The 12464-nt window shown below is 46.5% G+C and overlaps 1 protein-coding gene across 2 annotated transcripts in view; it reads left to right on the top strand.

The window, feature by feature from the left end:
- LOC116657928 overlaps nt 1–12464 on the top strand; it is an 88503-nt gene that overhangs the window by 16393 nt on the left and 59646 nt on the right. Inside the window, exon 4 of one of the 2 annotated variants that reach the window (XM_032461818.1) lies at nt 480–615. The exons of the other annotated variant lie outside the window; for it this stretch is intronic. Coding sequence (XP_032317709.1) covers nt 480–562 — 83 coding nt within the window. The 3' untranslated portion in view covers nt 563–615. Of the gene's footprint in view, nt 1–479; nt 616–12464 lie in introns of those variants that run through there. 2 annotated transcript variants of the gene reach the window in all.

Here is a 12464-nt window from a genome sequence, read left to right as displayed (position 1 = left end):
CTGCTTCACCTTGGGTGTTAATTTCAAGCTGAGGCAGTTTGTGGCGGCAGCCTCATCCTACATCAGGAATTTATGTGGAAGACCAGACAGACTTGATTAGTGCAGTATGAAGTTTCCATGAAATTAATGTCATTCTAGTAAGATAGGGAGTAGTTAAAGTGCCTTAAGCAGACAACCTTGAAGATTGTTTACATAGAATGTGTATTTTTACAACTCAGAATTCATATTGCCATGTAACCATCCACTAGAACTTTTAAATTTGAAGGAATCTGACCAGAACCATAAATTTAGAAAAACCAACATTAAATATTTTCAGGGAATAACCTTATATATTTTGTGATTGAAGAAAATTTTGATTTTTTTCTGTACTCTTAATAGGTTTTAAAATATCAAAACATTGATTTGACATGTCACTTTTTAAATAGAGAGAATAAACTTCAAGCTGTTTTAATATGTAACTAAATATTTTTGTATTTCAGCAAACTGGTGTGATTTCCTGACTCTTTGGGATGTATTTTGCAAGACACTTAGATTACCTACTGTTGGAAAAATGCAGAAGTGACTTTTATGAATATAGGATTAATGCAGATCTGTTGGCATTTGACATAGTGCAAGACATGAGGACTAGGAGAGCTTTGCTGCTGATTGCCTGAAGGACAGATGCCGGGTCTCAGTCTCTCCTCCTGTAAAATGAAGAGGCTGGACTGGATTCTTTCCACTACTAAGATGAGTTTCCATGAGCCTATGTCTTTTGTTTATATTCAGGAGTATATACAATTTCAGATTAAATGCTGAATACCACTCCCTACCCTGAAGCAGAATTCAGTGTGTGCTAGATAAGCATTTAATTATCTGATTCTTCTTTCTTTTTTTAAATTTTATTTTACCTAGTTATAGTCATTTACAATGTTGTGTCAATTTCCAGTGCTAGAGCACAATTTTTCAGTTATACATGAACATGCCTATATTCATTGTCACATTCTCTTTCACTGTAAGCTACCACAAGATCTTGTATATACTTCCCTGTTCAATACAGTATGTTCTTGTTTATCTATTCTATATATACCTGTCAGTATCTACAAATTTCAAACTCCCCGTCTATCCCTTCCCACCCCCCTCCTCCCTGGCAACCAAAAATTTGCATTCTTTCTTTATGAGACTGTTTCTCTTTTGTATTTACATTCATTTGTCCTTTTCTTTTCTTTTTAGATTCCACATATGAGTGATCTCATATGGTATTTTTCTGTCTCTTTCTGGATTACTTCGCTTAGAATCACATTCTCCAGGAACATCCATATTGCTGCAAATGACATTATGTTGTCATATTTATGGCTGAATAGTTATCCATTGTATAAATATACCACAACCTCTTTATCCACTCGTATGTTGATGGGCATTTAGGCTGCTTCCCTGTCTGGGCTATTGTAAATAGTGCTGCTATGAACATCGGGGTGCAAATGTCTTTTCAAAGTAGGGTTCCTTCCAGATATATGCCTAGGAGTGGGATTCCTGGGTCATATGGTAAGTCAATTCCCTAGTCTTTTGAGGAATCTCAATACTGTTTTCCACACTGGCCGCACAAATCTGCATTCCCCTCAGCAGTGTAGGAGGATTCCCTTTCCTCCACAGCCTCTCCAAAATTTGTCATTTGTGGATTTTTGAATGATGGACATTCTGGCTGGTGTGAGGTGATACCTCATTGTAGTTTTGATTTACATTTCTCTGATAATTAGTGAAATTGAGCATTTTTTCATGTGTCTATTGATCATTTGTATTTCTTCCTTGGAGAATTGGTTGTTTATGTCTTCTGCCGATTTTTGGATTTTTTTTTATATTAAACAGTATGAGCTGCTTATATATTCTGAAGATCAAGCCTTTGTCGGTTTCATCATTGCAAAAAGTTTCTCCCATTCCATAGACTTTCATTTTGTTTTGCTTATGCTTTCCTTTGCTGTGCAGAAGCTTGTAAGTTTCATTAGGTCCCATTTGTTTATTCTTGCTTTTATTTCTACTGCTTGGGTAGACTGCCCTAGGAGAACATTTTTGAGATGTATATCAGACAATGCATTGCCTAGGTTTTCTTCTAGGAGGTTTATTGTATCTTGTCTTACGTTTAAGTCTTTGATCCATTTTGAGATTATTTTTGTGTATGGTGTAAGGGAGTGTTCTAGCTTCATTGCTTTACATGCTGTTGTCCAGTATTCCCAACACCATTTGCTGAAGAGACTGTCTTTGTTCCATTGTAAGTTCTTGCCTCCGTTGTCGAAGATTAGTTAATAAAAGTGTGTGGGTTCATTTCTGGGCTCTCTATTCTGTTCCATTGGTCCATATGTCTGTTTTTGTACCAATACCATGCTGTTTTGAATACTGTAGCTCTATAGTATTGTCTGAAGTCTGGGAGGGTTGTTCCTCCAGCTTCTTTCTTTTTCTTCAGTGATGCTTTGTCAATTCTAGGTCTTTTATGGTTCCATATAAATTTTATTAAGATTTGTTGCAGTTCTCTGAAATATGTCCTAATTAATTTGATAGGGATTGCATTAAATCTGTAGATTGCCTTTGGCAGTGTGACCATTTTAACAATATTGATTCTTCCAATCCAGGAAAATAGGATATCTTTTGTTTTTAATTTATTTTAAGCTCTATTTGGCTTAACATTCCTTGATTGTTTTTCCCCAATCGTATAGCAGGCAGGTAGCCTTGATGTGCCAACATTGCTTGGCTTATTTGACTAGATTGGGAGAGGAATGTAAATTTTAGCTTTCCATTGTTTTAATAAGACTTTCCCCCATAGATTTATCAGCAAGTCAGCAATATAAAGTTGTATCTTAGCTATCTGACCATCAGGGCCTCAACAATCAAGGATCAGACTGCTACATTTTAATCCCTGGTTTCTCCCTAGACCCACAACATCAATATTTGCTGGCTGTGTTGGCTATCAACTCGGCAGAGAGTAGAATTAATCATAGAAATGTCCGCTCCAGAATCAATTAAGCCTCTGAAAGATTTTTCTTGTATATAGACAGGATGTGAATCCAGAATCTTTTTGGTTAAAAACACCCCCACCTTTCCTGTCCTTCCAAACCCTTCATTTCCTCGCACACTGTTGCTGACTCCTGCAGGGTAGTGTGGCAGCAGCGGCAGCTGAGCAGTTTTATTTTCTTCTTCTGCTTTTTCATGGCTTTGTAGATGACATCATAACCTTAATTTCTCCTGTATAGTCACTATCTGTCACCCCAGTATGAACCCGGACACCTTGAGAAGTTAAACTCGATCTTCCTAATAACAGGTCTACTGTCCCAGGAGGAAGAGTTCCATACATTTCTGTTTCTATTAATGATGGCTCCTCTCCTGGCATAAGAATAAGAGAATTTAAACAGGGGATATCGATGGAGGCACTCCCTGCGGTTGCTGGGGATAATTCCATGACATTGTGCTGTAATCTTTGTTCGTGCTGTCATGTACAGGGAACGCTACCTTTTGTCACAGGGCTGGGAGCAAGCCCCTCGAAGTTTTCCTGAAGCATTGTCCCATCCTTATGCAACACAGACCTACATTGATTTGCCCAGTGATTTCCTTTTTCACATCTTGGACAGACTCCAGGAGATTTTTCCTTTTTATTTCACATAAAATTTTCTGGTGCAGCCTTTTGTTTTGTATTTCTTCATTCCTTTTTTGTATGACCAATTTTTCCACATTAAAACATTTGCCTTGAAAAGTTTTTCCTAATTTCAATCCTGCCATGGCTTGCAACATCATATTGGCCTTAAAACTTTCTGTTCCCACTCCCTGGTACAATTTTATATATTCAGTCAATGGAGCCTTCCCTTTAAAGGGACTGATAACCTTTTTGCTGTCCTCCTTAGCATTTTCATAATCAAGAAGTTGAAGAATTGTGTTTGCAGACTCCAGGCTTGTCTGAGTGGGAGATGGGATCAAGATGACCAGAGCAGAGTATACTGGGCAGGTCCCATACACCTGCCTCTGTCACTGCCATACCCCCAGACCCCTGACCTCACCACGCAAGCTTCCTGGGAGCAATTTAACCAGGAGAATTGCATCCCTTGAACCTGGGGAAGCAGAAGCTGCCCCCAAGACAGGCCTCAGGGGAGATGGAAACCAATCCAGTAGCTCACACCCCACTTCTTATGCACATACTGAGAGTCCCTGCTGTGATAATGATGACAGTGGGGGTTGGAGGTGCCCAAGACCATACTGGGCACAATACTCAGTAATTAATTCATTTACTTTAACCCTCACAAGCCCTTTATGAAGTTGGTGCATTTACTGTTTCCCTATTTGACAGATAAGGAAGCTGAGGTTGGAAGAGGAGTGACTTTTCTAATACTAATTACCAATGATGGAGGTGGGGCCCAGGTCATCCATCTCCAAAGCACAAAAATCTTAAAACACAGAGGATCCAGGAAAATGGGCATAGAATCTGATGGGAGACCCTTTTCCACTTGGTTACTTCTTCATCTGGTTTACCAAGGTGTTTTCACGTTCTTACTTGAAATGTTAAGACTATATTGACCTCTTTGCAAATTACAAACTGGATAGAAGAAGGTCAGACACCAGATGGCCCCGAGGTCCCTCTGACTCAGTGACATTGTGAACTGCTATAAATAACAGCCAGATACCCTTCAGTCTTCCACTTCAAAAAGATAAGCCATGCACGTTATGTCCAGTCATTGACTCCTGAAACTACAGGCTGTTTTCTCCCAGCTGACCTCCCCTTTGGTGGATATGTACAAAAATGATGTACATCCAAAACCAGGAGCTTGGGCTCCAATAATGACATACCTTATATGAATATTATTTACATATATTTACATGCATTTTAGTAAACTCATGAGTTTCCTAAACACCAGGTGGTAGAAATGAAAACTTGCAACATAATGGAAAACTTTGGCACTGAAAAGTTGACTCACACTCCCCGTCCTACATAAAATTCTGTGCTGCTCAGGAGACGATGAGGAAAACTGATGATGCAATACGTGTAGTTCCTTCCCTAAAATCACTTGTGACTTCATCGATGAGATCACATATATAGAAGAAAGCAAAAAGCCAGCGTTAATACGTGAGTGCTGTGATAAGATCTGTATGGATTGTCAAGGCTGAGCTCCCCAGGAAGCAGATCCTCAGACAAAAATATGTGTGCGAGTCTGTTTCGGGTATGTTCTTAGGAAGCTCCTGGGGGCAGGCAAAGTGAAAAGTGCTATTTCAAGTGAAAACAAAAAAATTCACCATCCCCCAATTAAACCATGTGGTTGGCAGAAAAAGCCACCTTTCATATGGTTTCATTCATAGGGAATAACCAGGAGAGGTAAAAACAGGCAGAGAGGAAGAGGACTTGTGGTTGTCAGGGACTGGGGAGGAAGGAAGCAGAGTGTGTGCTTTGGATCCAGGGTTTTACTTTGAGGAAAGAAATAGTGAAAAACTAGATAGTAGTGATGGTCGCACAGCGTTGTGAATGCACCTAATTCTCCTGAATTGCACAATTCAAAAGGGAAAAAGTCTATATTTTATTGCAAGAAACTAAAAACATAAAAATAAAGATATCATAGAAGATGTGAAAGAAACCAAGGAAACTAAAGAAAAACCAAATGAAAACAACACCAGGGGAAGGGAAGTCAACTTTGGGTGGGGGAGGGGATTGACCGTGGGAATTTGGAGAAGAAGGTGTGGCTGGGGGCAGAGGGTGCTCAGCCCTAGGGGGTGGTGATGTCTGAACTGGTTCTCCGTTACCCAGCATTCCAGGTTTAGGTTCTGGAGGAGCAGTAGGAGCTGCAAGCCGGAGCTTGGGGTCTCCTGGTGGGCACAGATCGTCCTTCGTTGATCACTGGCATCTTCCCCTACCCCACCTGCTCTGGATCTGTAACTTTTAGACTTGGAGAGAGCTTTGAGTCTTGTGGAAATGCTCAAGCTGTGACAGAAAAACAATTTACCCACGTGCCTCCCTTTCCATGTGACTTTTCAAGAACAGAAATCTTCCCAGAGCTTTTCAGACACGTCTCACCCAGGAAGAGCCCACAGGATGTGTTCTGTGACTGAATTCTTCCAGACAGGTTGTCTGAGGCCAGTCTTTGCTCTGGTCCCAACAGCAGCCTCTGGGGATGCCTCCCTGTGTGGCCCAGCCCTCGGCCCTCCCTCACCTACACACATGCACCCAGCCCTGCCCTTCTCACTTTCGGGCTAGGCCTCTGTGGGCTCCTGGTCCTCCACCTGACTCATAGGGAGGAGGGCACGGTGCTCCAGGTCGAAGCCGGGTGTGCTGAGCTGCCCGTCAGCCCCGGGCCTGACCCTGGTGAGAGGCCTGGGTGTTGTCTTGGCAGGAGGCCTGCCCTGTTCACCTATGGGCCGTGGTAGTGGGGACACCTCCATGTCCAGATCCACCCGGAGCCTGTGCTGGCCCTCAGAAGTGTGGTGCACCAGCCCCTCACTTGGGGATGTGGAATGGGTGTCCTTGTCCACCAGCTCCTGTGGTGTCTGGCTCTGCAATGACAGTGACCAGCAGCCACCCTGGCCTGGAGCTCTCAGAGCCCTGCCCGGGCAGGACCACCCTTACTTCTGCCCACTCGACCCTCTGCTGCCACATCAGACTGGACCTTGGTCAGCTCAGACAGTCACCTGGGAGGGAAGAGACACACCCAGAGGGCATGGGCTCCACCTCAGGCAGCAGGGCCCTGCCCTGGCTCTCCACATCCCAGCCAGCCATCTTGGACCCGGGTTGTGGACGTGACCGGCCTCACAGGCCTCTGACTCTTCCTCAGCCTGCTCTTGCTTGAGGCAGTACCCTCCCACACAAACATGACGGCCCCATCTGCACCAGCCAGGAAAGGGCTGTGGGGCTACCCAGGTGGGATCTGAGTGGTCGCACAGCCACGGTAAGCCTGCCCTGGGGCTCCCTGTGTTACCTTTGTGTCCCTCTGGCCAAAATGCCAGAGGCGCCTGGGGTGAAGATTCACCCAGTGTCAGCACCGATGATAACAGTCCCTTGTTGCAAGCATTCCACAGGCCGCGCCTCGGGTGTTGGGATGCGGCAGAACATCTCTGAGTTGCGCTGAGTTGACCAACCAAGTGAGCTGAGTAGGGGGCTCCTCTACAAAGTCGGTGTCTTGGAACTTGGAACTAGGTTCCAAATTCTGTTGAGCTCTATTGTGAGGTCACTTCCTGGGGTCCCCTTCCCCAAGCTTCCTCCTTACACAAAGCTCCCCAAGGGCATTTCTGGGCTGCCGATGGCTCACTTCCCACCCCATGCCATGTCCACACACAGTGACACCAACTCAGCTCAGCCCTTAGCCCTGGGGAGACCTGGATACATCCAGGGCACCAGCTCTGGACACACCTCTCAGCACACAGCTGGGTTCAGACCCGGCTCTCCCGTCAGCAGTGCTGTCACCCTGGACAAGCCACATGCCTTTCAGTGTCTCCCCAGTCCCCCATCAGTGCAGAGGGCATCATTCAGGCCCCTGATTCCTAGGTAAGCCATAAGTCTATAGACACATAAGTGTCCACTGCATATGTCACCCCCATGGGCTTGGATCACAGGGAGCTCGTGCACAGACCTAGCAAATGAAGGACACCACACAGGGCTGGCAGAGGGCAGAGCACAGCCTACACAGGCTGGGGTCTGCCCTGAGGAAAGGGGAAAGTCACCCTTCTTGCGGCCTGCTTCCCAGCTCCCTGTCCCCAGGTTGAAATTAAATACAATTCTGAAATTATTCACTCTGGCATACAACCTCCTAAGTCATTCTGTCATGTTCAGATTCAGGCTCAGTGTCTCCCTGCTTGTTTGCCTTCTGGTCACACGTCCTTGTGTGATACCCACACCCTCCCCTGAAGGGTGGATGGACATTAGGACCAGGTTCTGACATGTAGACTGACTTGTGAAAACGTGCATGACTTCCACATATTCCCAGCTCCAGTGTTCATTCTTTCCTCTGTCTCTCAGTTCTTCTCTGTCTGTTTTGTCTCTCTCTGTTTCTCTCTCTCCCTCTGCCTCTCTGTGTTTCAGCCTGTCTGCCTCTTTCCTGTATGTATGTGTGCATATGTTTACATGTATATGTGTGTATTCATGTGTGTGTATTGTTAGGACCCAGGGCAGATCACTTCTGAAAATGCCTTGATGACATATTATGTGGTATTCATGTTACTGAAGAAAAAAAATCTTTGAAAGTTGTGCAAACACTTTGGTGGGATCAGCTCTAAGGATCAGTACCCCTGGGGAAGGGATGCACCTGTGGCCCTTTGATGCGTCCTGCACACTGTTCCCCTGGAGAGGAGTTTCTGTTCTCTGTTCCCTCCAGGGTAGCTGCTGGGGCCTCTGCCTCCTCACGTTGTCACCAGGCTAAAGACCTGCCAGTGCGATGGTGACAGTGCTACCTCCACAGTGTGTCCATCTGCCTGTGTCCTCACCTGAGAGGTTGAGCATCTCGAGCACACTGGCCACCTGCATTGCCTCTCATTGGAACTGCATGTGTGTGTTCTCTTTCTTTTTACAACACTAGGTTTTATGAGGTTTTTGGCCCACAGGGATATGAAATCTTTCTCTGACCTTGGGTCATGAGGAAAGCTTTTTCCACGTTGTGGTTTGGCTTTCCAACTGTCTTTCTTGGCCTTTGTTTGTTTTTTGGTTATGTTTGATTTGTTTTGCCACAGGAAGATCTAAGCATCTCCCTTTTGGCTCTGGTTTCATAATTAGAACAGCAGTGCCTACCCCCAGATGATGCACAGAGTTATTAAAAAGGCTTTATTTTGTACATATCATCTTTAATTCATCTGGATTTTTCCTTTCAAAATACAAACATGCTAATTCATGTAAACACACACACAAAAATCACCAGTCCCCTCTTAAGGTATGTGGGCACACACAAAAAGCCACCTTTTATACGATTTCATTAACAGGGAACCTCTAGGATAGGTAAAGACACAGAAAGAGAAAGGGGATAGGGGTTTTTCACAGGCTAGGGAGAGGGAGGAAGTGGGCTGTGCTTTGAATACAAGTTTTTACTTTGAGGAAGGAAATAGTCTGAAACCAAACAGTGGTGTTGGTCTCACAGCATTATGAGTGCACTTAATGCCCCTGAATTGTAGAATTTTAAATGGGAAAAGGCTAAACTTTATTCTTGTAAACTTAAAACATATTACTAGATGTTACTCTAATAGAAAAGAACAAACCTGACTCCACATTAGATCTGTTCTTTGGCTTTAACCCTGTACCCTGTCTTCCAGGCATAGCCTTGCTGGCTCTGCACCTTTTGTAAAACAATGTTGCCTTTATCCTGTCTGGTAAATGAAAGAGCTTGTTCTCAAGGCCATGACCTTTAAGCATATTAACACTTTTGCACTGATATAAAGACAATAAGTTGCCGAATAGAAAATACCTTGTTTTGTTAGAGGTTTTGCAGGGGCACCATGACCTGACCCACGTGGACAGCTATAGACCAAGAAAATGGTAGACTGCGTCCTGGAGAACCATCTTCCCCATGTCAGACTTCAGGTTCCTTTTCTATTGAAAAAGGGGGGGCTGTGGTTCGTTGCTGCAAACTTCTTGGTGTAGGATTTCTTTGTTCTTGGAATCCTTTGCAGTGGTCCAATTGGGTCGGATCATGGTATCCCTGTAAAACCTCGAAGAAAGCAAAGGTTATGTTCTATCCTGCAACTTGTTATCTTTATAGGAGGGCAAAAGTGTTAATATCCTTAAAGGTCAGAGCCTTGATAATAGGCTGTCATGCATATTTCAGGCTAAAGGCAACATTGTTTTACAAAAGGTGCAGAGCTGGCAAGAATAAGCCTAGATAACAGAAGACAGGTTTAAAGGAAAAGGAACAGATCTAATATGGATTCAGATCTGTTCTTTTCTATTACAGTGCCTTTTCGTGAGAGGTAAGAGGATGTTTACAGGTGGGTCCTCCTCTGCCTCAGGCTGGGGTTCGGGCAGGAGTCCTTCCAGATTCACCATGACTGTGGACTTGATCCCCTGCAGAGAAAGTAACAGTTATTGGTGATTAAAATTGCAGTCAAAGTCCCTTCAATTGCCTGTAAACAATACCATGTCAAGGGACATCTCATAGGCCAGTCAACGGTTAGTCTCCCCTGATGCAAGGGACCAGAATCATGGTGGGTTCCAAGGTGGCCTTGCCAGCGAAGCTGCCTGCTTTGTTCTCCAGCCTTGGCTTCCTAACATGAACACTTTAAAAGCTCCCATCCCTCTTCCCTTTGGTCCAGTGTGAATGAGCAAGGTCCCTGCACCGACATGGGCTGAGCCCACGCCATGCACACAGCCCTGTGCACACAGCCAACTGCTGGCTCTCCATCTCTGGGCTTAGCTTCACCCTCAATACTCCCCAATCCCTGCAGGTCCACGTTCCCAGTGCTTCTGCCCTAGGGGTCTGGATCACCATCTGGACCATCAATCACCCCAGGTCCACAGTCCACTTGCGGGCAGCCAGAGATCACCCTGACACTCAGACTCAGATGAGGCACAGCACGCAGGTTCAGGACACCAGGGCGGGAATTTTATCTGCTTCCAGCTTGGCCCGCCTCGCCCTGTAGCCACAGACACTAGGTATGCAGATGCACACTAGGCCAGAACCATCGCTGGTGGCAGTCACCATGGGGACTGGAGTCCGGACTACCAAACCCCAAACACGGGGTGAGTGGTGAGAGAGTCATCCCCAGGTAGGGGTGCACTAGGTGTGAGGGGGGAACCTGCGGTGAAGAGGGTACAGGCTGAGAGGTGATGGGCCGCTCAGAAGGAGCTGACCCAGTTGAGGCGTGAGGGGGACCACTTCGGGATGTTGGAGGTCCTGTGGTGAGGCATGAGTGGTGAAGCTGGGGTGTAGGGGCCATAAGTTAGGACCTAGCAAGGATGGAGTATGTGGCAAGGATCTCGGTGTGAGGAGAAGAAGCCCCACCTTCGGGGTCTGGTGGGAGACTGGGTCTGTCCAGGATGGGAGGGTAGTATCGGGAAGGGAGAGGCTAGCAAGGGGAGTGGGGCTGGGGGTGTGGTCCGGCCCAGGCGGTCGTGGCTTTGAGTTCCAGGACCCCATTGGTGGCGGCATGGGGGCACTGGGGATGGAGATCTGGGGAATGGCGGGCAGCGGTGTGGCGGGCAGGAGGGTAGGCCCTCAGGAGAGTTGGCCTACAGAAGGGTGGGGTCCCAGCCCACCGCCCCAACGCAGGGCCCCACCCAGGTCCTCCTGGACCCAGGCGCCACTTCCGGTACAGCAGGAGTCCCAGCCGAAAGTCCCCGATGCCGGTAGGATGGGGAGGGGCGCGCATGCGCAAACTCACAGACGCGCGGACAGCGGAACCCACGAAGAGCGTGTGGCAGCCAAGTGGGAGCCAGGTGTCCCTGGAGCAGCTCCCTGAAAAGGAGAACGGCCTGGATTGTGGGCCGACACTTACAGTCTCCTCCGCTGCCGGCACCTGGATGGTGAAGGGGCGCTGGATGGGGCACGGAGCCGGCGAGTGCGGTCTGAGCTGCCCAGTTGGGGAGGCGCATGGGTAGGGGTGCTTATCTGAGTCCTGGGCCACGAGGCCCATTAGGACCCTGAGGAGGGTCTGAGGCCGCCGCCTGGTTCGTGGTGCTGTCCCCTCTCCGTAATAGTCCCTGAACCCCGCGTCTTCCCTGACTCTTATTCCTGTGTTTGGGAAAGCGGGTGTGGCCCCGGAACATCTCCAACCGGCCCTCAGACCATGGCCTGCTCCCTGGAGGCTGGTGCGGTGCAGTCAGTGGGCGGCGGCTGAGAGGCGGGATGCCTGTCCTCAGGGGGAGCAGGTGGACTTGCTCCCATCTCCTCCAGGGCCTGTTCTCGGGGCGGCCTCTGCTGCCTCGGGTTCGGAGACACATATTCATGACAGCCCGCTCCTGGGAAGAGGGTGCAGTGCTGTCTAGGGCAGCGTCCACAGCAGGCAAGGACTTGTGGAGGACCAGGCTCTAGCCCAGGGTAACTCACTCTCCTTTCTTCTCTTGCTTCCTCAGGTAGTGGCAGTAGCGGCTTTTCCAGTATAGGTTATTACCTGATACTGAATGTAAGTTTCTGTGCTATAGAGAAGAAACATTTTTTTTAAATCTATTTTCATATATACTGGCTAACATTTGTAAGTCTCAAACTCCCAAATTTATCCCTTCCCACCCCCTTTCCCTGGTAACCATGAGATTGTTAACTATGTGTACGAGTCTGTTTCTGTATTGTAGATGAATTCATAGTGACCTTGTTTCTTTCTTCTTTTTCTTTAAGATTCCACATATCATGTGGTATTTTTCTTTCCCCTTTTGGCTTGCTTCACTTAGAATGATATTCTCTGGGTCCATCCACCTTGCTGCAAATAGCATTATTTCATCCTTTTTAATGGCAGAGTAGTATTCCAATGCATAAATATACCACAATTTCTTTATCTTGTCATCTATTGCTACATTATAGGATGCTTCTATGTCTTGCCTGTTGTATATAGTGGTG

Source organism: Camelus ferus, chromosome 19, assembly GCF_009834535.1.
Source record: "Camelus ferus isolate YT-003-E chromosome 19, BCGSAC_Cfer_1.0, whole genome shotgun sequence".
NCBI lineage: Eukaryota > Metazoa > Chordata > Mammalia > Artiodactyla > Camelidae > Camelus > Camelus ferus.
The sequence above is the reverse complement of the archived record's forward strand: the minus strand, read 5'-3'. Positions and strand labels throughout refer to the sequence as shown.